Here is a 26428-nt window from a genome sequence, read left to right on the forward strand (position 1 = left end):
TTCAAAATGCGTGTTAATTTTGAATAAGATTCCACATGCAGATTGTTAGGGAGGTATTCAGAGCATAATCATGCTCTTCCACACTGAAAAAGGAGTCAGCTGCAGGATGAGGATTCATATTCTAACCATTGAGAGCTCACGTCTCAGCCCCAGCTGTGCCAGGAGGTAGAGATGCCAACCAAGGACTGAAGAGAATTTTGTTGTGGGGAATGAGAGGAGGAGACCTGGGGAAGGGAGGGAGAAGAAAAGCCCAAAGAACTCTTTCAGTTACATGCAAATGCTGTAAACGTGTACCTCACTTGCCACTTAGAAAAAAAATACACACTTTCAAACCTTTTCTCTTTTTTTTTTCCTGATTAACGAGCTGTAAGCATATACTGAAAGGCTATATTAAAACAAAAAAACCCTGAACATCTAAAGATTCTTCATTTTTAATATTGAAACAAGGATAAGTAGATTATTGGAAAACTGAATGGAATTTTGCTTTGATACTACAGGGGACTGCGAATGTAAGTCAGTTCCAGAGGTTGACGCTCTTGAACATCACACATACTTTCTAATCTTGACCTCTTGTAAGTCATGTTTCTTAGGCAGGCAATAAGGCCAGGTAACAGTGCTATTCCTATATGTAAGGTGATTTATTATCAACTTAGGCAGCAAGCATTCATATAAGCTGAGACCAAGATAATAAAGTGAAATTCATTCAGAGGCTGAGAAATCTGCAATGATTTACGTTTGCTTGAGAACACATGGATATTGGCAATTTGAGCTGACTGCTGTCCAAAAGTGGGAATGAAGGTAAGATCAATCTCATGCTTATTAGGTAGTGTAGTGCCAGCCACAAACAACCTTTGAAAAATCCTTCCCTTACAGCTCTTTCAGCTTTTACCATTAAGAGCCTTCCTTGGATAAGGAAGTGAGATCACCCGGAGTTGGAACTCGCAGCAGTCAGAAGATTCTTTAAAACATCTCCTAGATGCACTTCCAGAAGTCCATAAATCCAACTCGCATCTTTTCACCATCTTTGGAAAGAATATTGTGTTTACTGGCAAGAACTTGACAGGTTTGATTTAAATCATGAAATGCACATCAAGCCTGACCACATCAATTCAACATCTACAGCATCCAGAATCATCTAGAACACACTTGCCTAGATCTGAAACAGTAAAATCTTCATAGCTGACTCTAAGCTTCATACAGAACATTATGAAAATTTGGCATCCAAGAAATTTTTTTTTTTTAATTTTTTTTTAAATAGAAACTGTGAAACAGTTCTGGTTTTATTTCAAAATTGCTTAGCTCGAAAACTCAGACGGAATGAAACCTTTTTCATAATAAAGTTAAAATATAAATTAGTAATTATTATTTTATCTTTAACAGATAAACTACTCACTATGAAATTAATGTAAGCCACAGCAGCCTTACATGGGTAATTACAATTTTATTGATCCATTAAACCCAGAGTATTCCAGTGACATATTCAAAAGGTGATTATTTACTCTGTAATCATTAGCTTAGCATAGCACATATATAGCAAAAGCAAATGAAACATCAGTTAACTGCTTAAGAAGAGAGATGAAGAAAGCAGTAATACATCCAATACCATTTAAGTTCAGAAGCACTGTAGCTTGATGAAGCTCCTTACTGATAGGGAGTGGTGGTCACAGGGAGACAAACAGTTGTGGGATGCCAAGGAAAGTCATCCATAGCGGCTCTGCGGAAAGGGCTGGTGCCTGTGTGCACACAAATCTGTTTATCCTCAGTAAAATAAACCCCCCTTAGAAGAACCCTGTGTACCACTTAACTGCATAAAAGAAGCCCTCTCTGGTATTTAAATCTTGCATTATGTTTGAGTTTGAAAGAATCACTTATGTGCATTCTCCAGGCATACCACCGATGAGCAGAGACTAACACAGAGCAGCACTGGGTCTCACACCTCCCGGGCGGCAGCACAACGCTCACAAACACAGGGCAAGGGGGCGTCTATAAAAATGTATAGTACAACTACTGCTCTTAATCTTGGAAATGTTAGTCTTATTTTAGAATCAAAAATTAGAAGTAATTTGCTAATTCATATGACATCCATCCAGTGTGCTTTTTTAACATGTGGAAGAAAACCAAACCACTATCAGAGGTGAATGAGGGCAGGTGATGTGTAGAGAAAACATCACAACTTATCACTGACAGTACACGATGGAGGTATTCAAAAGCACTTGCGATGGACAATGGAGGGGCCAGCTTCCTCATATTCATCTTTACTGATCCACATTTGCTGAAAAGTGGACAGAGATGCCAATATTGAACCCCCAATCCAGACAGAGTATTTACGTTCTGGTGGTGCAATCATCTAGAAGAGAAGTGCAATCCGTTGTAAATAAAGTGACAAGCAGATAACACAGTAAACGTTTCTTTGGATGAAATAACTAGGTGAAAGTCTTTTCATCACAGGAGCACAACGCCAATGAAGTAAAGCACCTAAGAGGTAGAGAGGCTGTCATATATCGTCTCCTACCTCAAACCGGCAGAGAAGCTATAGTGTTACTAAGAGCAAACCTGTGAGATATCTGCAGAGGGCCCATAACACACCTATCAAAAAATTATAAATGTAGATTGAAGAAAATTAAAGTTTTGAAACACTAACCTAATTTTGTTGTAAATAAAGACCACTGGGACAACACTACACAGAATGGTCTGAACGTTTTTTTAAAGGATAAATTCTTTTACATAAAAACCCAACAGAGATCCACTGGCACGGAGTATCTAGAAGCACTAGATGTAGGGCTAGACGCTGCCCCCCTTAGCCACTGCACTGTTAAAATGCACCAGCTGCACCCCTGCTTCTGCGTGCTCCTGTTTCCATTGCTGCCATGCTCTGTGTCATGCCCGTCCAGCGTGGCCTCTGCTGCTTTATAAAAAGGGTCTCTCTGTTTCACCACACGTTGTCTTCGGTCCAAGCCAAGAGGGCCCTTTCAAACAGCTAACAAGCTGCAGACTTTGCAAGCTACTTGGATTTTGGATTTATTCTTTCACCTTTTTCAGTGATGACTCTCAGTGATAGCTAAGCCTTAACGACTATACTATTCCTGGTATCTTCTCAAGTGGTTCAATGCCCCCTTTAGAATTTACAGCTCCATCTTCTCCAGGTTCATCCCAACCTCTCTTGTTCTGTGGTGTCTTCCAAGAAGCCTTTCTTGCCCTCATAGCCCTGTTTCACTGGGAATCCCACAGGATTCTCTTCCTTAACTGTTTCACATTTTCTTGAAATGACCTCATCACCTCACATGGCTTCAGCAACCATTTTTATTCCAGTACCTCTCAAATCCCTCTTTTAACTCTGCTTTAGCTGGCAGGAGGAAGAGAACTATTAATTAAGCATGCTGTCTGAGGCTCTCCTAACGTCAGGACTTGGCAGGCAAGGCCTGGACACTCCCTTGCTGACATTTTCATTTGTTTATAAGATCTAATTTTCCAACAAAAGCTTCTTTTTAAAGTGCAGGTGTTGAAAATTACCTTAATCTTCATAGTACTTGGAGCCAAAGCTGTAATCTCTTTCTGCATGCGATCGCCAATCCCAGGATACATTGTGGTTCCTCCGGAGAGGACGTTGTTAGCATAGAGATCCTTACGGATGTCGATATCACATTTCATAATACTGTTGTAAGTGGTTTCGTGGATACCTGCAGACTCCATCCCTGAGAGGGAAGAAGTTTCAACATATTATTTCTCTTTGTCTCCTTTTTTTCTTACTGTTAAAATGAAAAGGAAGGCTCACTAGTCCAAGCTGTCTCCCTTAAGGAAACTCCAGGAAAAAAAGCTATGTGATGCTTAGGAGAAGGAGAAAGACCGGACATACTCCTCACTTTCTCTGTCATCTCAGCACAGTAATTACACAAGCAAAATACACTTTGGGGAGGAAGAATGATCCCAGTTATGATTTCATACTGTGTTTTTTACTTCAAGTAAAAAAAAACAAAACAAAAAAAACATTATTTAAGGAAAAATTTTAAATGAGGTATTACTGCAATACTTTTACATTTTTACAATGTTCTATGATGCTGTTAGCTAGAAATAGAAGCCCACCTGGCATTTCAGTGAGCTGCCTTGCTTTTGAGGTGTTGGTTTAATTTGAATGCCAGTGCAGTGAAGTTAACTTATGGTACTTTTTTTTGGTAAAGGAACAGATCATATAAAGTCCAAACTGTGTTCCCAGGGCTGTAATTACTAGACTTAACACATTTTGACCAAGATCTGTGATCCAGGAAATCCTGATTTCCATTCCTGTGTTTCTGATATTGACCACTGTTGAGCACCAACTCTGATCCCTGATACACTTCTGGCAGCCAAATCCCTCTAGCTACTAAAGAGAATTTCTCCTGCTGATGTTCAAATACAGAATATGTGAACATCACTCCTGCTGATGTTCAAATACAGAACTTGGAGCTATATTAATGCTTGAATAGTTTCCTTTCTACATAAAAATGTAGCTAGCTTCACCATTTAGTTTAATGGAAATTGTGCCAAACTGCCTGCAGTCATTTTGCTCAGACCTCAAGAGGGGAATTTAAGTAGAAAGTAGGAAATTTGTGAGGGCAGTACAAGTTACCACATAAAGTGTCAGTCATCCACTGGATAACAGGGGAATTTTAACACTACAGTTAAAAACACTGCAAAATAGTGTACAATTTGATCTTGTATGATTACAGATTAATAGAATAATGAAAACAGAAGCAATATCTAAATTAAAAAAACACATAAGCAGTCAAGATAAAAAGCATGATCTTCTGACAGCACTCTGTCCTTCAAAACTCTACTGCACTTATAAGAGGTTGCAAATCATCTCAGGATTCAGGTATTTCTAAGTGACAGGCATCTTTTTGTCCAGCAGCTGTAGCAGCAGCGTTCATAGCTTCTAAGGAGCTGATTAAATCAATAGAAGCTGCCTGTTTCTAAGGTCATTTGAGAATAAACACCTCAGTTCTTACAGCTGAAGGCTGTCTACGCTTTCTAAGAAATTATTCAATTCCCTAGAAAGAACACTCCTGTCTCACCTATGAAGGATGGCTGGAAGAGAGTTTCTGGGCATCGGAACCGTTCATTTCCAATGGTGATGACTTGTCCATCAGGAAGCTCATAGCTCTTTTCAAGAGAGGAGGAGGAAGCAGCAGTTGCCATTTCGTTTTCAAAATCCAAAGCCACGTAACAAAGCTTCTCCTTGATGTCTCTCACAATCTCTCGTTCGGCTGCAGACAGCCAAGAAGGTTTTAATCAACATACAATATGACAGCGAAGACAGAGAAATACTCATGAGAAAATCTGTGAGTTCATGATGGTTGTACAGTTCGTTGGATTCTGATCTCTCTGTTGTCTCAGCATTACTTTCCCTTTACGTTACCAAATTTCCCTCATCAGCACATACAAGATATACTGTACTACAGAATACTGTAAAGAGTAACGTTTACATGTTTATGTCACAAAACCTTGGCTCCAGAGGTTTATCCATCACCAGCTACTAACTTTGTTACTCTGCCTGTGGAAGAGGTATGATCAAACACAACAACCCATTGAATTTGCCAGTCGACTTAGGATTTCCTAATGAGGTGGCATCCTTGTGCTTGATGCTCAACATATAAGCCGAAAGCCAAAGTCAGGAGAATCCTGTTAGCCAACATGAACTGGTTTTCCCTGGCCAACCTAGCAATAGGGTTTTTGATGCATCTTGCCAGGTACATACTTCCTGCATCCTAAGACAACTAACAGAGCAAACGTATGCAAAACACATTCAGAGCACAGCTCATTACCCGTGGTGACAAAAGAGTAGCCTCTCTCTGTAAGGATTTTCATGAGATAGTCAGTCAGGTCTCTGCCTGCCAGATCAAGTCTCATAATGGCATGGGGCAAGGCATAGCCCTCATAGATAGGCACATTGTGTGTGACACCATCCCCGGAATCCAAAACTATTCCTAGAAAGTGAAAGAATAGGAGAAGCTGGTTATTTCCCACTGATACCCACTCTCCACATACTCCATATTCTCATCTGAAACACACAACAACAAATAAAGCTGCTCACATGGCAATTGCTTCTGTCATTCCTATAACTAAAGAGTTGCTCATGTGAGAAAAAATCGTTAGTACAAATTAAGCAGCAAACTGCATTTGAGGAAAAAGGACACGTAACATTCAGCAATTTGATCGCATTGTTCTTGCTGAACGGATGTTAGCAATCATGACTTTAAATGGACGCAGAGGCTTTCATTTCAGACAACCCCAAGCACTTTACGAATCTAATATACAAACTGTAAATAAAAATCTATCTATAAAATTAAAAATCCGAATCTGCCATTAAAATAAACCACCCTATTGGGGAAAATATAATGACAGTTTATCTGCGCACAGCCACGTTACTTTTATTCTTGGATAGGTAATGAAGTATATTTTTTTCCCTCAAAATGAATAAAGCATTTCTGATACCAAACACGAATAACAAATAGTTGAATTTTAAACATAAAACAAGTATTTATGACAACTGTAATTCGTGTAAGCTGGAGATCTTTTTGTACAAATTTTTATTGTGGCATCAGGCTATGAAGACAGATGGTATTTTAATTTTTTTCAAAGTATATGAAGACTCACATTTGCTAAGAAGTAATTTATTGTCTCAATGCTTCATCAGACTCTAAATGGCAATAAGAAGAGACTTCCATGATAATTCTAATGATCGCTTAACAGCAGACATCATTAGGTGATTGAAATTCAACATTTAAATGAAATATTTTCATTTAGCTACTGAATGGCTGAGTAGGTTTTTTTCTACTGGGAATGGAGCTTAACAATAGAGGTAGGTCTAGAGCAAGAAGAAACTAAGATTGTTCCAAACCCACAGTTGAGATACAGCCTCTTCCCTATGCTGTGCAATTAGGGGCAGTATCAAACCGCATCATCTTTCATCTGTCCATGTAGTTACACAAAACCACAGAATCATCTGGGCTGGAAAAGACCCTGATCATCCAGTCCCACCATGACCCTCCCCCTGACCGTTCCCAACTCCACCAGATCCCTCAGCGCTGGGTCAACCCGACTCTTCAACCCCTCCAGGGATGGGGACTCCCCCCCTGCCCTGGGCAGCCCATTCCAACGCCCAACAGCCCCTTCTGCAAAGAAATCCTTCCTCAGAGCCAGCCTGACCCTGCCCTGGGCAGCTTGAGGCCATTCCCTCTTGTCCTGGAGCTTGTTCCTTGGTTCAAGAGACTCATCCCCCCTCTCTGCACCCTCCTGTCAGGGAGCTGTAGAGGGCCATGAGGTCTCCCCTCAGCCTCCTCTTCTCCAGACTAAACCCCCCAGTTCCCTCAGCCGCTCCCCAGCAGACCTGTGCTCCAGACCCTGCACCAGCTCTGTCGCCCTTCTCTGGACACGATCGAGTCATTCAATGGCCTTTTTGGGGTGAGGGGCCCAAAACTGAACCCAGGAATCGAGGGTCGGCCTCACCAGTGCTGAGCACAGGGGTAAGAGCCCTTCCGGGTCCCTGCTGGCCACGCCAGTGCTGATACAAGCCAGGATACCACTGGCCTTCTTGACCACCTGGGCACACTGCTGGCTCCTGTTCAGCCAGCTGACAATCAATACCCCCAGGTCCCTCTCTGACTGGCCACTCCTCCCCAGGTCTGTAGCGCTGCTGGGGGTTGTTGTGCCCAAGCGCAGAAGCTGAGCCAGTCAGTTGAGCTTTTGAAGCAGAAAGTCGTAAATCTACACCAATACCTGCCGTGAAGTTGAAAACAAGAGATGTACTTGCACAGCATGGCTGGAAGTACTCAGTGCCCATATGGCTACCAGTTCTTGTTAACACACAGCTGGTGTGTCATCGCCAACATACACCTGTGGATGTGCGTGTGTGCAAACACCTCCGCAAGGGAGGGCCAGGTGGAAATACAACTCCCAAAAAGACTCACCTGTCGTTCTTCCAGATGCATACAGAGACAGCACTGCCTGAATTGCCACATACATCGCTGGCACATTGAACGTCTCAAACATAATCTGAAATTTAAGAATTTGAAAACCTTTTAGGATCTACACAGAGTATCTGAAGAGACAGCAGATTTTTTTTTGCTTTTTTAAATGAATATTGCCAGTTACTACTCTTGAGTCTTCTCCTGAACCATGGTGGTTCTGTGAATAGCAGGCTATGGGTTTTTTTGGATCTAATTTAAAAAAAAAACCAAACAAAAAACACACCAAACCACTGAAGTCAGTAGATATCTTTCTATTAATGTCAGACTAGGTGAGATTTTACTGACAATACTAACTGAAGATGACACCTTGGGATAACCTTTTCACCCTGATGACAGGACTGCAACACTGCAGCAATGTAAGGGGTTTTATTTATATATTTTTATAGATATATATATATACACATATACACACATGCACACACATATAAAAAATTTCTAAAAGACACAGATGGAAGAAGCCACGAGGGATAATCTGTCCATTCCCATCTCAAGAAATAAAAGAGTCATTCCTGACACAGCTTTGGTTCTGTCTCAGAAACTCCTCCAGCAAACAAATCCAGTGATACACTATACTTACTATGATCAGGGTTTTACTGATGACCAGCTAAAATCTTACTTGGTCTAGTTTAAACCCATTAAATCTCATTCTGCCTCCCCAGCAAACAACAGTTTATCTTTTCTCTTCATGGTGACCTTAGCCGTATTCTCTTGTCTCACCCCACACCTCCTCCACCCTAACAAGCTCCTGCTCTTTCCATCTCCTGTGTCAGATACATTGCAATTTTATCTGAGCAGAAGGAATAGCATTTGTTTCCAGCTGGACTTCCACCATTGCTCTGCAAAGGAAAACCATTAAGGGCACCCAGTGATCTAAGACACTCTGGATAACACGCTGTATCCTTTCTTAAAGCAGTGCCCCTTACCCTAGGCAGGGCTACCCCATCACTAGTGGTGCTGCTGTGACAACGTTTCATAGAATCCTTTATGTTGGTAAACATCCTCAAAATCATTGAGTACCATCATAAACCTGACACTGCCAAGTCCACCCCTAAACTATGTCCCTAAGCACCATAGCGACACGTCTTGAAAACACCTCCAGGGATGGTGACCCAACCATCACCACTGTACCCATCAGAGCCGCTGACATTGCGGGGGTTAAACTGAAACTTTGGATTTCATAAGCTAATACCTTTGCCAATGAAGTCTACTTTTAATGAAAAGCACGCTTTCCATTAAAGAATACACAAATTACTGATATTTCATAGTTAATTAATGGAATGAATTTAATGCAATCAGTAATAAACAATAAGCCTTCAAACAATCTTGAAAACAGGATTTATCATTACAGTATAATGACAGAGAAACAGTCTTAGACATGTCTACTGTAGGAACCACACCTCCTGGTTGTTATAAACTAGGCTTTTCTTATCATCTGTTGTTGTTTATTATCTCCCAGTTGTATTTTCTCCCAGTAATGCATGCTGTCGAGCCCACTACTTAATTAGTTTATTTACACTCTTGCTAAATTGATGCATAATCTTCCTATTAAATATATGCCAAAAGTGGGCACTAAGGGAAGTGCACAGCCACATCTAATTTTCCCAGGTGATTTTATACCTATATCTGTATTTAAATCACATTTACTTCTGCTTACCTCACTGGCTAAATTCATAATACAGACTTTTGGCCAGAAGGCTGCTCTAACATACTTAAGAGTTCAACTTCTGTTTCTGATCCGAGTTTGCTAAATCAGACTGGGTAGGCCACAGGCAGAAATGTTTAGCAAAGCATCACTTAAGTTTGAATGCTTCAGGTAACTCACTTTCTCAAGGTAGCACAAACATTCCAGTTTTTGAACACTTTTTCCCTGAACCCTGAAGAGGTGCTCCAGTTGGGAGCTTCAAATGCGTGATGTCCTCCAAGCAACTTTATTTAAATATTCTGAAAAATCCCATGCAATTCTGATATGATAACTAGAATTTTCTCTGATGCAGAAGTGTTGATAAAGTGACAGTCTTCAGGGTAGAAAGCAGAAGCTGGTACAGTACAAGCTGAAGAGTTGGCTACTACAAGCTGAGCAATCCTGGTAGCCAGAGGTAGGCACGTGAAAGATGTCACTGATCCAAAACTCACACAGAAGCGTGATTCTGCTGGTACGTGACCCACGTTACAGAGTCGCAAACCTCAGACTTCAATACATGAATGACTCATAACTCTAGCCCCCCCCCCTCCCCAAAAGAAAAGAAAAAGTCACACTAATCCCAGGCCATCATCTACACACCAAAACTCAGCATCAGAAGCCACATTAGCATCCAGCTTCCCCACTTCCAGAACTGAGCACACAGAGTCTTGTGAACAAAGAAAATTACTTCAACCTTTTAAAAGACTAGTTCCACATACCTCACTGCCACACACAAGTATGAAATATTTTAGGGCCATCCAGAGAACTTGTGTGAGCAGCAGACACTTTTGCTCTCTCACCACGGCTTAGCCAGCGTGCTAACCCACACTAACCTGAAGGAGTTACCTCCCAGATTAAGAATACTCAGGACTATTTATACTTTTAGCTGCTTCCATACAGAAACAAATACGCAGCACAACATTCAGACAATTACCTGAGTCATTTTTTCACGGTTGGCCTTGGGATTCAAAGGGGCCTCAGTCAGCAGGACAGGGTGTTCCTCTGGCGCAACCCGGAGTTCGTTGTAGAAAGAATGATGCCAAATCTAAAAATTCAAAATCACTTTAGGAAAGTGCTTTTGTTTCTTCTGTCCACAGAGCTACACAGAAAGCTTTTCAAATACAGTCTGAGCAATTTATCTTTTTTTAAACAGACATTAAAATAGATGGAAAGCACACAAGAGTGAATCTGCCAACTTCAACACTATTTTAGAATCAAAACCATTGGGTTTCTACTGTAAAAAGAATAAACTGCACAACAGAGTCCCTCCAGTTAGGATTCCCTAAACAGAGCACAGATCATCCTCTCAGAACAGGGGCACTGGTTAGCTCCCACTCCAGTGCTCCCATAAAGAAGCTGAGCCAAGCACTGAACTCTTGGACCTGGAAAGACTTCTCCTCTCCAGACTACCTGGAGACTGATCCAGCTGCAAGTCACTGCCCAGATGGTCTTTAGGAATCTAATTTCCACAAAAGGCCCTTTATGCCTCAGATATTTCATGCAGTAGATCCTGAATCAAACTCTCATTTACTATAAAGTAACTAAATTCCTTAGTCTGTAAAGTCCTGCAGTATGTTTTTCATGTTGGAAGGTTCTACCTGTATCAAATGATGCTGGATTTGATTGTCTGAGGACTACAGCTGTGAGGAACTGAAGGGTTTTTTTTTCTTGATGGCAACTCAGACTGTTCAGTAACATAATGAAATACTTATAATTTAATTCTTTCTTACCCATATTTATTTTTTTCTTTTTTTCCCATCTCTTTTTAGCTTAGCTTTGCCTGATCCAAGCTTATTTCTGAGCACAAAATATCAGGATAGTTTTATGGGTGAGTTTGTTTGATTAATAACCTAGAAACAAGTATTACTCTGCTCCAAAATGAACTCAATTGGAAAAAATATCTCTAAATTTGAAGCATCTACAAAGTCAACAGCATCCAGAGCTAGTATTACTCATTAAGCAAATTATCAGCCCTAAAAAATAAACATTTCAATTCCCTCTCAGTCCCCTAAAAAAAAAAAAAAATTAAAAAAACAGATGTTTCCAGAACTGGGGCTTGAGATGCCAGGCCATCTTCCATATGTAGGTTTAGCACACAAATACATGGAGAGGTTGAATAAAACAAAGTAATCATATAAAGGTTTTTAAAAAATACACAAAGTAGCTATAAGAAGAAAAAGACTATCATTTCAGACAGAAAAGAACTAAGAGAAGAGAAGGAACCCTCAGTGCTTACAGAATTAACAAAGTACTGGTGATTTCAGCAGTGAGGAACAAACCCGGACTCATAAAGCAGGACCCTGCCTAAACTTCAGGCAGTCTGCAGGTTTTTTCATCAAACCCAGGCACAATTAGGCTCTGTATGGCCCATTAGATCTGACCTAATGCTAACCATAATGTTAATGGATAAGGGTATTCTACAAGAAACAAAAATAGTTCAACGTTGGATTTCTAGGTCATGAGAATAAATGTAAGCAGCAAGCACAATAGGAAAGAGAAATTAGTGAGGCAGAATTATTCCAACACTTAAATTAAACATTTACATAGTCACCAGAGCCAGAAAACACTCCATCCCAACATTCTCCCTCCCATACATTGTCAGGTCAGTTGCTGTGAACAAATTAACAGCGCTGTACAATGCCCTGTATTATTATCCAGTGGAAAACAAAGCAGTCCCAATTTGAATATTGTGAACTGAAGCACAGGGAAGAAGAATGCTTCATTTCATCGCCTACGTGTTCTCCTCCTCCATTCACAGGAGTGTCTGCGCGTCCTGCAGCATCCTCGCTCTCACTTCCTCCACTTTCTCTCACACACGTGCACATCAGCCTAGTCTTTTGGTGACCCCCCTCTTTTTGTAATGGCAGGGGGGCACTGCACTGTTATGCCTTTGTGCCATTTTTGGAATGTTACCAAGTAATTCTCTTGTTTCTTCTATATTATGATGCTTTTAGTAGTATTATTGCCAAGGATTAGAAAGAAATTTGTGGTTTGGATCAAAATCATGCAACTGGTTTAAAAAGTCTTGGGAAGGAAAAATGTATATCCATATACAAAAGATACTCCCTCAGCATCAAAACTTTAGAATTGCATTTTAGATTTTCTCTCAGCCAGCAGAGTGTGCACACACGTGTGTGTTACAGAGCTTCAGGGGAAGTTCAGATACATGACTGAATCAGGGAAGCCCATATATTAAAAAAAACCCCAAACAAATAAACCAAAACTTTTTTTCTTATTTGCAATAATCACAAGAGTTAGCAATGCTGTTCCTTGTCTCTTCCCTACCACTGCCTTTCTCTCTTGCTTCTTTTTTCTATTTGTTGCTCACTGCTCCTTCACTCAAAAGCAGCCTCCACTTTCTGTCCCACTCTGCTCCTGGGCTCAGCAAGATGTCCAAGCACAACTCAGTGTCAGGGCACCTCTGCCGCCAGCTACTGCATGTTGCAAGCTGTCCATCAGAAGGTGGTAAATTTGGGCTAGGGACCCACTTGCACCAGTAATTCCTTCATTCATTTAAGTAACAAAGAGAAGAAAAGTTCAGCCTACAAGAACCCATATAGCATCTGACCATTATTTGAGTTACTGCACTGCCTGAAGCCTCCACCACATTATATCCTACAAAAAAAAAATCAATCTAGCCATAATATTATGCCACAGTAAAGCACATGCCACCTTTTTTATCTTCTCTAATTCCTTTTGGTAACAAGATTTTAGACAGTCTGCTCTAGCATCCAGCATTACACAGAGAAAGAACACATACCAGTATGTGTGACACACAGGACAATCTCCAGATGCAAAGATCAGATATAAAACAGTGACCTCCAATTTTTAATTTTTTTTTTTCCTACAGGGAAATATAATTTCTTGCTGAATGCAGACAGCAAGAAAATTATCAGGAAGAACAACATAATGGGATGCATGAGGTAGACTTTCTACACTGCACAGAGCAAGGTGTCCACCCAGCAAGCAGTGCAATAACAAAATGCAAATGCTATGCTTCCATCTAGAGGAGTAGGTGGGCAATTTATTTCCTAATATGAACTGAGGAACTCCCATTGCTCCTGTACTGGCTTTGGTCTGTTCACCTGGAACGGTCTGTGCTTATCAATTTGGGTTCGTGAATATGCCGCAATAACTGACTTTAGATACATGTATTACAGGTGTGTACACCTCCTCCCAGCAAGTGTGAGCACAGACCACCATCAGCCCCATGTCTTCCTTGCAGCAGTGTTTTCCACAGGAAAATATTACTAGAAGCATTTGCTTCTGGAGTTTCCTTCCCACACCATTCCACCTGGACATGACAAGGGACTGAACTGCAACCCTGTCTTTAAAGAAGTGGTACAATATTTCCACATATAGACTCAGATACTTCCTGGAATCCAGGACATCAGAGATATTTAGCAGAGGTATTAGAGTGAGAGTGCCCTTAGGACTCCTCCTGCCTCTCCAGCAACTGCCACGAGTGCATCTCATCACCTGCATCTGGTCTGGGGCATCCTTAAGGGGGCATTTCACAGAGGTCATTGCACTGACCACATGCCAAGGAAGTCAGGCTTCATTGGGAATGAAGACACCTTCTCACCATCCAGACTTTAAAAGCTAGGTGCAACTAGCGACAGAAAAACAGGCTTCAGGAGAAAAAAATAAAATCGCACTCTCAAAGAATTAGTATAGGCATAGGAAGCCCCAATCTGTCTTTTCCTCTTTAAGTGACAGTGAGAATGTCACATGCAATATGAGATTGTCACATGCAATAAGATGTGGGCATCACCTACCATCTTGTTCATGTAGGCAGGTACTAAGGACTTGACTACATGAAACTCCACCCCAGTTTCTGTTCCCAACTTCAGTAACGTAACTTTAATAGCTCTGATTGATCTCTGATGAATCACCACCTTTTTTTTTTTTTAGCTACTTTCTACCGTCATCAAACTTTCTGCCCCAGTATGAACTTCCAAACCCAAAAAGAATAGGTATAAAGCATAAAATACTTTTATAACATACTGTCAAATCTGATGAGTAATAAGCATTTATGCTTTAAAAGTAACTCTAGAAGTGCCAAGACCTGAGCAACTCCTGTGCTAGCACACTGTGCTATCCACTATCCATTTACCCACACTGCGATGACAAATTCTTCAAGAATTTTCCCTTTGGTTTGAAAGAATGTTAACAGCAAATTGTATGTCTTGGATGAGATGGCGCCTCAACAAGATTACATTAAAAATAAACACCCACCTTTTCCATGTCATCCCAGTTAGTGATGATTCCATGCTCAATGGGATACTTCAGCGTCAGGATCCCTCTTTTACTTTGTGCTTCATCCCCTACATAGCTGTCTTTTTGACCCATTCCAACCATAACACCCTGCAAAATATATTATTCTAATATCAGTGCAGTGTATCTCACAAATTAGAGGCAGAACGTCATTCTTAAGGTCAAACTTCACATGAAATACTATACCTGCTAATGCTGTTCCAGAATGTACCCCCAAAGCATGCAAAGAACTAAAATGTGAATTTATCAGTAACCACCTACTAACTCCCTCTTTAAACCCATGAGGAAGAGCAAGGTGGCTTCCAAAAGGAAGGAAGGAAGGTGGGTAGGTAGGTAGGTAGGTATCTCACACTTGGTGCAATTAATGCCCATGCAGGGGCTCAGCCAAGGCGGGCCACAGCAAACACACGGTTCTCCACAAGGAGGTCCTTTGTCATTGCACACAGGAATAAAGGGAAGGAATTATAGGTGAAAAAAGATACAACATCCCTAGATGTACTCTACATATTTGGTTGCACTTCTGTCTAGGCAGTTCCACTACTGCCTTGAAACAGTGAGATTGCCCCTTGCTGGAAGCGAAATGGTTTTGAAAAATACACATTTGGAAAAAAAAGCATTAAATTATATAAAACAAACAGATTTTCCAAAAGAAAAACTCATTTATTAAATAATAGTTTTACTAAGGTTGTCATGTTTGTATTAGGAAGCCTATCACGGTTGCCCCAAATAATATAACATACTAACATAAAAATATTTAATATACTAGCATAAAAATATTTTTCTCATGGATACATTAATTCCATGGATTCATTAATACTGCTGCTGAGCTGATTAAGTGTGCAAAATTACATGTCAAAGGACAATGAACAATTTGAGAGGTTGAAGAATGGACATTTTCAGCAACTGATATTTAACTTCAACAATTCACAGAGGTGTTAAAAATGCATTCCTGAAGATGTTCAGTATATTCTGCCTAACAAACCAGGCTTATACAGCTCAGAAAGAGAACATACAGATCTTCAGGGAGGGTTTTTAACAGTGGAGAAAATTAAAATCTGACTCAGATATTAATAAAATGAACAAAAGCCTGCATCTTCTAGTTATAAAGGAACTGTTAGAAAAGTAGTAAAGCAGAAAGACTCTTTTCAAGGTCAAGAAAAGTCACATTTATCCTTCGCAGTCCTGTTTGAGTTGATAAAGTGGTGCGATAGAGACCTTTTTTGGAAGTTTATTGGGCCATACTGCTGCTTAATGGAACAAGAAAAGCAACTCATCGCTGCTATTCATTTGGTTTCATGTCAGCAGTGTTCTGCCTATTTTTTTGCTTTCTAGTTACACAGCAAATATCCAACAAGTTGATTTTTTTTTTTTCCTCATAAGACACCTTCATATCATTAAAACACTCGTGTTCTTCTATAGTCAACATTTTATGGCTGAAGATCACCTTTTCCAAAGGATGAAGACATTTACCTCACAGTAATAAAGACATGCAACTCAATCCTCCAGTTAACAAGCTAAACTCCTACAAACGTTGATGGGAGCTTTACCTGAATAGGTCTGATGCTTTCTCACTGCCATGTCTAAAGTCCAAAAAAAAAAAACCAAAAACCCCAAAACCCCAAACCAACCCAAAACAACCACCCAAACCAGACAGCACTTCCATTTTGGTACCAACTGACCTGATGTCGAGGACGTCCAACGATGGATGGAAATACAGCTCTTGGAGCATCATCTCCCGCAAACCCAGCTTTGCAAAGCCCAGAACCATTGTCACATACAAGGGCAGTGGTTTCATCATCGTCACACATATTACCTCACAATTTTGGCTGCAAAACAATAATCTGGGGGTGGGGGGAAGAGATGGAAGAGAATAGGACAGAAGCAACTCTTCATCATTTACAGAGCGAACTGCTGTAAAAATAATAATTTCGGAAAAAGAATAAACCTAAACACCAAAGTCTATGCTAAAGCTCCGATCTCACAAGGCACGTTAAGTATCCACATAAATTTCAGCTTGAATAGGTTTTACCAAAGCAAATTAATCAGGACATTCAGCCTTTGTTTCCAAAAGGGAAACTTGTAGCCTCAAGGGGTCCTGTGATATTCTGTTAATAATTGGCCTCGTGACCAGGGCACAAGTTCAGCTAGAGGATACACATTCAGCTCTACTTGGACTTAAGCAAGCATAACCCCATCTATTTCAAGGCTGTATTATCTTCTAGAAATTTCATTTGTTAAAAAATGAATTGAATATATGCATTTACCACTTACAATGTTAGTAATTAGATGGTAAAGAATCACTGAACATTCATTACTTCAGAGAGTGCAGTTGTTCCCTGGTGGAATGTTTCTTTTTTTCTTAGAGGGTCATCATCAATCTTAACCAACCAACTAAAAATAACCCGACCAAAAGTTTCAGGAAAGCATACACTGCTTTTAAATGACAGCTCCTCTGTAAGGTGAAGTGCTCACTACAGGACCTATTCCATATTTGTAAGTGGTAAATACCTTATCAAAGTGGTTATTCTGGGAAAGAGAACAAGAGGCTGCTGGCACAACCTCCCAGGAACAACTCAACTTCAGCAGTTGGCCAACACATCAGACAAAGTCCTGAAATCATTGAAATTCATGGCAAAACTCCCACTGAGGGAGGGCCTGAATTTCACCAAGACTTCAGTTTCGGATTCCTTGGTTATTTTTAGGACTGTATGATTGCCTCTTTAGGCAGTTGAGAGGAGGGAAAGGCTTTATTTTTCCTTCTCTGCCAACTTCACTTGGTAAGGCAGGGTACTTCAGAAGTGAGAAAGGAATGTAAAACAGCACTTATCCAGCAAAGCTCTTGTCCCTAAGAATGCAAAAATTGATTAAGAATCGTTTTTGTGATTAATGCAAAAATGTATTTGACTTCTGCGGGCATTACAGTTCAACTGAAGCACTGTGTGCACAGGCAGCCCAGGAGCAGTGGCAGAACCACCACCAGCTTTAGGGTCTGCCCCACGACCAATTCACACTCTCCTATGTGTAGGATTTAAAATATCTTACGCTGTTCGTAGGATCCCTGCAAGAATCCCCAAGTCCCTGAGGATTTACAATCACAAACAGTTTTGGTTTTTAAAGTCTAACCTGCACAAAGTTCCTGGTGTTCAGTCCTTTCCCATATGCTTTACAAAGCCAGACTGATGTGACTGATCCCAGTGCTCACAGGTGAAATGGAAGCATGGAAGCCTAATACAAAATTATGGCATTATTTTAAAAAAGAAAAATCCCTTTAATTCTTGCTGATGTGCCTGTGACTGGAAGGTTCTTTTTCACATAGGAAAGCAGAACAATTTTATCACATGAATTTGTTAACAGCTTTAATATAGGAATGTTTAACCATTACTTATAGTGGTTGATATTTTAGAACATTCATTCCTGTTGCTATGAATTGTTATTTTCTTCTAAAACCCTCAGGAAAAGGCTTTAGAATGCAGTAAAACATTTACCAACAGCATCCAACATTACAGAAGTAGACCGAGACTCTGACTCCATCCATGTAAAATGGAAGGAAACTACTCACATGCATCAGAAATGACATGAGATAGGAGAATTTCAGAGCAGAGAATTTTATAGAGAAACACTACAAAAATCTGTGAGCTCAGCATCACTCTTTGGCTCTAAAGCCGGATAGAACCAAGATGTTTAAATCTTCCATGGTAAGAAAGAATATTCCCATTCATTCATACCCGTGGCACTTCATATGTAGCTTTACATGCAAAACTAAGGTCAGTACAGCCATACTTAGAGAAACAAAATTCACAGGGAATCCCCAGCTGGTATGAACCAGCTGCACACTGGAGCACTGGCAGCAATTGTTCACACTTTTACTATTGATCAGACTCCAGAGAAGCCACTGGCACATTACTGATTTAATAAAAGCAGCGGTGGAATTTATTAATTTCTCATTTTTATTAAAAGACTTCTCTTACTTTGCTTATCATTACTTAATTATGAGGTAAATGAACTCATAAAGAGCAGCACTTAAAATTTTCATTGAGTCACATTACTGCTTTCCAGCTGCTGAATTTAAACTTTTAATAACCATTTCCACAGTTCAGAAATCTTATCATCAGGTGAAGATTGTAAAGCTAAAAATCCATCAGATCTATTAACAGGTAACTTCCTCTTTGGTTTCTACATAAGGCCTGATGTCCAGAGCAAGCACTACTGAAGCATTCTTCCAGGTTTCAGACAGACCAAGGTTTCATTGCACTCTACTGATCTTTCTAGCAATGAGGAACTGCACATTTCCCTGCAACCCTGAATTGAACCCAGTCAAACCTGAATTACCTTACACCAGGAAACCCACTGGAATTCCTTCAAAGCCTGAGGCAAACAGCATCCAAGTCCAGGAAGAAGTGTGTAAATCCCCAAAAGATCTCAGACCAAGTGAAAAGAAGCATTAAAATCATGAACTGTAACATGAAAAAACTCTCAGGGCAATACTTACGCAGGAAATGGTGATGATTTGTAAAAGCCTCTTTGTAAATGACATGATCTCACCTTCCATTACATTTATATCAGCTCCTGGAATGGAGTTCACAGAATATCTACACGTGTCAAGCCATTTTTGGAAACTTTTTTCTCCAGTTTGTGCTTATCACAGTGACAGCACAAAAGCCTGGATAAATTAGGACAGAATTTCTAACATCTCTGGATCCTTTCCCACTCGTAAACTTGCCTCATGACAACAGGGTTGTTTCCTCCCCTCAAGAAAAAAATCCCTCACACTAGATGAGTAAGATTGGAAGGATCTGTAGATCCACTGCTGTAGCTGGAAAGCATTCTGATTCCTTATAACACAATTAGCTAAGAATAGCTCATTATCATTCTGTTAACACTCATCTTCAAGCTGGAAAGGGAAAAGTCTTACCATGTGCAGTACTCCTGTTTCAACTGTACCTGGTGTGTGTTTATGTGGTACAACACTGAAAATAGTTGATTTATCTCAGTACTCAGGTGACACCACAGCTGAAAACAGGGACTGAATCAGCAATCAGCCATTCAAAACAGATGAGTCATTGCCATTTTACAAAAAAAAAAAAAAAAAAAAAAAAAAAAAAAAAAGATACCAATAATACTGGTATATATTGGATTTATATAGAAATTCAGACCTTGACTAGACTAAGAAATATTAAAGAACCATCAAAAGTAGAAAGTTTACAGGATTTATGTACAGTGGTACCTACAGCCGGCATTTCCTATTCCACATGACAAAAACAAGTGATGCAGAACATCAGATACAATTTGGTAAATGTTAACTCTGCAAACATAAATGCCAACCAATCCCTTCCTTACCTGTCACGTGACTGCGCTGCAGGCCTTGTATACAAGAACCCTTGGACCTTAAGCAGAGAATTCACTTCACTAACATCTTTTCAAAGCCAACTTTGTTATCTGCCCATCAGTAAAACTGATGGAATCCTCCCACTTCCACTCATTAGGCTTTTCTTTTCCCACAGGAGTCTTAGGATTTTAGTCTAGCAAACAGGCAATCAAATGGCTACTTCTTTTTTTGTGACTAAGTCTACTCCTTTAGACTCAGCTTGTTGTGACTGCATCTTCATTTTATACAGATTTGACCAGAAATGCAGAAAGAACACCACCAACAATACAGGGTGTAAACCAGCTTTCAGTGGCCACAGTCTTCACAAAAAATATTTTTTGACTCTGAGAAACAGTTGTGCAGTTCCAGAACACACTGTAACAAAACATGGATGTATTAACATGCAAAACAAAATACTCTACTACACGTCAACAGAAAATGAATGCACATCCTGCTTCTTATTGCCTTAGTTGAAAATGTACCCTTTATTCATTTGTACCTTGAAGCCCAAACATGTAAGATATTTAAGGTCGTGTCTTTATAAGTTTGAATTTCATGTGTTGAGCAGCTGAGTAACATTTTCCCCCAAAGACAGACAGTAACTAAGCCCACAAAGACAAGAAGTGCACGTGAATTAAAAATAAAAAACACAAGAAGAGTTACAGAAATTGCACCTTTAAACAACAATAAAGGAACAGAAGTTGAAGACATTTCTTCATTTCGTCTCAGTTCTGAATCTTTACTGAATCTTTAATCATCATCTTACCTCTTACCACATACATATCTGTGCACCTTGTCATAGCTGTTACAAACTGTATGGCCAAAGAACAGCCTTCTCAATTCTTTTATTTTCAGCCAAAACCAAGCAAACAAAAAAAACAAATCGAAAAAAAGAAATCAAAAATCCAGTAGTTCTTCCTTTATTGCACTCTATAAAACTTCTTGTTATAATCAAGAAGCCAATAAACAGTAATAGCTGAATATTCCTTTAAAATTTATAGTTTAACTCTTAAAATAAAATTTGTATAGAAAAGATATCATTTACAACCCATTCAGTAGTAATCAGTCATTATGTACTCACAAACGATATTAAATAACTTGTATGCAGCAGTTTCTTTATAGGGCAGAAGGGAATATTTTCTCCTTAGCAAATATAATATTCCACTGTTAAAGAGCAATTCAAGTCAACTTTGGAGCAACTGTGATATACACAAATTTCTTTTAAGAAGCTCAAGATTGATGTAGTGTAACAAGAATATATACAACTGTGTCCAGTGCATAGCTTAACAGCAGCATGTGAAAAGTCTATTATGTTGAATTGGCACACCATTACCTACAGGGAAATAATTTACCCAGAAAACGCAGTGTATTCAGAGAACACCAGTGAGGCACAGTAAAACAACAAGATGTAGTGTCACTAGGTATGTGAGGAATAAATAGCGGGATTTCGCTCTGGAGGTCAACAGTTTAGAACAGTAAAGACTTCGCCCTCGAAGCCATCTTCGAAAGGAAAGGGCTCCTCCTTTCATCTGGTTAGGGGAAAAAAAAAAAAAAGTAAAATAAGTAACCATGAATACATATGAGAAGAAGCTCCACTGTAACTTAGATTCTTGAGGCACTATATAACTTTTGCCCCTAATGCAGCCATGGATGCCACAGCACAGGCTCGAAGTATGAACAATTTACAGGCCACGGAAAACAGAATTAATAAAAGGGGAGAGGAATGGATACAAGGTAGTTGTGTATTATGTAATTACATATACATACCAGAGATGAAAGTGCATAATTACATGCATACACATTTTATTTAATGGCCATGTGTAATATAAATATGATTACTCACATTTTACCTTGGAGATGTGTAAGGCATGCCATAGAACACATTACATAGCTGCCTGTATTTGACTCACCATCCACAACCCAAACAGAAAGAAATTAAGGACATGTTTTCAGTAATTTCAGCAGTAACTTGCTACTCTATGGCCCACCCATCCTCGTGGTAGCTAACACAATGGAGGAGTACTTTGCAGGCAGCTTGTCAGAGACAAGGTGGGTTAGATGAGTAGCTGCCTCATGCCAGAGTTTGCATACAGAGGACAACCCCAAACCAGGGACTTTCAGTCACTCAGAAGGGAAATCTGCACTTACAGAATGAATGAAAGGTATAGCAGAGTGAAGACAGAAAAAAACCCAAAGGGATAGCACAAAGGAGATAACGAGCTCTGCTGTCTTCAATCTAGTCTGCAACTAGTATACAATTTGCACACCACTTTTAAGTTTTAAGCTTAGAATTCAGGGTTTTAAAAGCTTTCATTTACTTACCTTTCGCACAATAACATGTTCACTAGGATTGATGATTAAGGCTTCCCTTTCCTCCTCAGTTTCCATGTGAACAGTGTATTCGCTAGGTACAGACCTGTAACTGCTTACTTCAAATCTAGAGAAAAATTATAGGGAGACAATGGAGCACTGAATTACCTGCTCTTTTGAAGTACTGAATTCACATAAGAAACATTATTTTGTATACTTACATTACCGGAAGAAGGTGCTCAGAAAAAGCAGTAAGGTTTAGTTAATGTTATGTCTTTTTCAGTCCCTAATTACAATCTACTCTCAAGGTGTTTCATTTATTCAGAATAACTCCCATCATCACCAGCTGATTGAACAGTCATTTTCAGATGATGGTGGTGATGAACACTATATGTAGGCATATGGATAATGATATATTAAATCTAAACAGTGACTTGGCTGTGCTAAAGCAGTTACATGTGAGATTTTTTTCTAACTTGGAAAAAAGAAATACCACCAAATACCAAGACCAACATCTGAAGCAAGAAATTAAACTAAGGAAAAAAAAAAGTTATCCCAAAGCCCATAACATCTTGTTGATCCATAGTTAAACTTAGCTTTTTAACAGAGTTACAGATGCATTTTCATTGCTTCAGGTACTGTGGACTGACAGACAGGTTCTATTATTTGTTTGTTCTATTATTTGCTCAGAAATCTAACACCCATAGGAAAACCTATCACTAATCTCACTAAAAATAAAAGGCAAACAAAAAATCTGACACTCCTTTTTCCAGTTCTATAGTACACTCTGCATTTACTCCAGGCATAGTGTAAATGAAAATCTCACCACACATTCAGCCAAAGGGAAGCAGAAGCAAAAGAGGGCTCTGGCTCTCTGAACATGCAATTTATTTAGAAAATTAAATCTTACAGACACTTTTTTGTGTCTGTCTTGTGTCTGGTTTACACTTTTCTTTCAAAAGAAAAAAACCCACATGTTTTACAGACAGGAGCATTTTACCTGCTACTTCGCTCCTCAGGGAGTCCAAGAGCCTCTTCTGCAGCTTCTCTCCTCCTCTTCTCCTCTGACAGTGTTTCTGTCAGCTGTGAGAGCGCCTGCTGCACTGAATCATACTGCTGCTCAGTCTCTGCAAGCCTGGGACAAAATGAAAGGTCAAATCAATATTTTACGTCCTTTAATAATTACTGTCTTGGGTTTTTTTTTATTAAGAAGTGTTCTTTGTGATAAGAGACTTCAGCACCATAAGAATTAAGCATGACGTGCTTTAGATTAGATATTGAAATAAAGTCACCAGTAAGTATATATCTTTGCAAAACCAATCCACAAATATTACCAGATAGCAATTCAAGAATATAACTACGATTCATTGAATCACTGTAAATCCACTTCTTCCCCTTTTCCCCCCCCAAATGCCTTAGAGGGATAGAAAAGCATTACTTTCACACTTACAACATACCCATTAGGAAAACAATATTGCTAACAGATCTCACTCCTGACCTTTTTCTGAGTTCATTTAGCTCCATATTGTCCATTTCAACAATAATCGCAGATCTTTCCTGTGGCGCTCCGGGGGGAACTTCTGCTCTAGTTTCATCCTAGGAAATATTAAAGGGGAAGAAAAGCCAGTCACCATTTCTCTGGTTGCTAAAAAAAAAAATAAATCTTTATTTCAATTAAAGAAGCCCTAAGCACCACAAAGCAGTGGAACAAACAACCCTTTGTGCCATTTAATCTTTTAATTTCTGGAGCTGCAATTTTCCAAACCTGTTTTCTAACAGAAAGTTGAAGAAGAATACTGTCTGTGTGTGCTGCAGGACTTGAAGGATACATGTACACCGCATAACACAGCAATCTCTCAACATATGAAGTGAAAGAAACACATTACATATCCACACAGCAATGTATCACTGACTGTAGTTTCATAAGTAATGCACCTATCCATTTATTTTTTAGTTTACAGTTCTCCTTTCTGTTTATGGAAGAGTAAGGGTTGCTTCATATATGTACCCATATGATATTTTAGGGTATTATATTAATTGATTGTTACTGAATAATCAAGGCTGTAGAGGAAAAATATTTTAAAAAAGAAGAGATCACAAAGGAGTAAGTTTACAGATGCGTATAAGGGGTTGGCAAAGGGTGCTGAAACGCAGAACTGGTGATACAGACCTCACTTCTGAAAATATTACTCAAACACCTTACAAAATGATTTACGATTGATGTGAAATTATAACTAAACTTTGCTGATCCAGTGATTAGTGATCATTCAACTATCTCCGCCAGCTATAGACCAGTTCAAAAAAGATTATACTTTAAAACAACAGAAAGCAGCATGTATAAACAGCTTCCTTAAATGAAAAATAACTTCAACCCAGCATTACAACAATAAAGACAGGTCTCTTCAGCACACCACGGGCTAACAGAAGTACTGAATCAGTACAACAAAAAGTATTTACTTAATTTTTAGCCTGAAAACCAGAAAAGCATGAGCACAGAATTAAAAAAACCTTAAAAATATTTCTATATATCTATTTACCTGAACAGTGCCTTGGAAATTTGTCACTTGCATTGTCTGATATTCTCTCTCCAGCCTTAAATAACGATTTTGCAAGTCAGTGTAACGAAGCTGGTTATCCCTTAGAGACTGGGAAAGGGTCTTCACCTGAGCAGACAAGAGAGCATTCTCTTCTGCTGACTGCACAACCTGAAAGAAATTAACATTTACATAAATAAAAGTTAGGAATTATGCCCTGCAGGAAAAGAGTACAGATTTGAGACCTGCTGTTGAAAGCAAGTGAGCACGTCTCAAAACTGCATCAACTTTTTAGCAAGGTCAGAGTTTGGTAAGGTTTAACTAGTTGTTTTATGAGCAGTGGAAATAATAAAACCTGAATAGTGACTTCCCCTGTCATCAATATGCCCAAACCAGAAACTCAGGGGTTTAAACCCTAATGCCTTCCTCCCTGTGCTATGATATCCCCACCTGGCAAAAGAGAACATATGTAGTTGTTACTTCAGGACAATGCACGTAGCTAAATAAGCCTGGTAGTATAAACATGTTCACCAGGCAGTCCAGGAATGCTTAGCAGTCAAGTTCTCATCTTTTCAAAAACCAGAGCATAATTTGGGTCCCTACCTATTACCCAAACCTCATCTTCACTTGTAGGAACTTGAGATTTCTACATCCATTTCAAAGTTTGGTTAAAACTATTATCAGGCTTATAAAATATTTGAGTGGAGGAGTGAAAACAGACACCATGACAGATGAAAGGTAACATCCACCTAATTTACTTCCAATATTGGGCCACACAAAGAGTGGTAATAGTTAAGGCAATTTCCAAGAACATTTACAAACTTCTGTGAACAAAACTGAACATACACATGTGCATGCAGACACACACTCTTACCATCTTAACAGCCACAGAAGTGTTCATCGGGAATTTGTAAGGAAACATTTTTGAGGCATTTAAAATTTGGTTTATGATAGCTAAAAACTTGTTCCAGTTAAGACAGACATCTGCCTCTGTCTATAATGAAAAATAATTAAGTAGAAGTTCAGAAGCGCCCCACCAATCTCTTCTGAATGCAGATTCAAATAAACCCTTCTCAGCCAAATAACAAGTCAGGAAAGCCCAACAAAGATAATACCGACATTTAGTTTGCAATTTTTAGTCTGAGCCAACAAGGGTTGTTTTGAAGAATCTAAGTTTTAAAGCAAACTAACTTCCAATCAGAGAAGACACGACCAATTTAGCAATAGTTCTGTGCTGCTATCAGCTCAGATTCACATG

General features: G+C 39.4%; 2 protein-coding genes across 15 annotated transcripts in view; both read right to left on the reverse strand.

Annotated features, from left to right (window-relative positions):
- Positions 1-1422: 1422 nt before the first annotated feature.
- LOC113481280 (actin, alpha skeletal muscle B-like) lies at positions 1423-20005 on the reverse strand. Of its 8 annotated transcripts, none has more exons than XM_026850787.1 (9): positions 19451-20005; positions 16641-16787; positions 14923-15051; positions 10619-10729; positions 7944-8028; positions 5799-5960; positions 5049-5240; positions 3511-3692; positions 1423-2347 (listed from the first exon to the last, which is right to left on the reverse strand). In XM_026850787.1, the coding sequence occupies exons 2-9, from the start codon at positions 16767-16769 to the stop codon at positions 2204-2206; spliced, it is 1134 nt and encodes a 377-aa protein (XP_026706588.1). In that variant the 5' UTR covers positions 16770-16787; positions 19451-20005; the 3' UTR covers positions 1423-2203. The 8 variants fall into 8 exon arrangements, with proteins under 8 accessions (XP_026706588.1, XP_026706585.1, XP_026706589.1 ...); XM_026850784.1 differs by having other exon boundaries at positions 16641-16802; XM_026850788.1 differs by lacking the exon at positions 19451-20005 and adding an exon at positions 17470-17818.
- Positions 20006-21230: 1225 nt separating this feature from the next.
- LOC113481278 (golgin subfamily B member 1-like) overlaps positions 21231-26428 on the reverse strand; it is a 40274-nt gene continuing 35076 nt past the window's right edge. For all 7 annotated transcript variants that reach the window (XM_026850779.1, XM_026850778.1, XM_026850777.1 and 4 more), the window contains 5 exons: positions 25174-25341; positions 24135-24232; positions 23637-23771; positions 22649-22763; positions 21231-21855 (listed from right to left, as the gene is read on the reverse strand). In XM_026850779.1, the coding sequence (XP_026706580.1) occupies positions 21697-21855; positions 22649-22763; positions 23637-23771; positions 24135-24232; positions 25174-25341 (675 nt within the window). In that variant the 3' untranslated portion in view covers positions 21231-21696. The remainder of the gene's footprint in view (positions 21856-22648; positions 22764-23636; positions 23772-24134; positions 24233-25173; positions 25342-26428) is intronic.

Source organism: Athene cunicularia, assembly GCF_003259725.1.
Source record: "Athene cunicularia isolate RWA chromosome 5 unlocalized genomic scaffold, athCun1 chr5_part3, whole genome shotgun sequence".
Taxonomy (NCBI): Eukaryota; Metazoa; Chordata; class Aves; order Strigiformes; family Strigidae; genus Athene; species Athene cunicularia.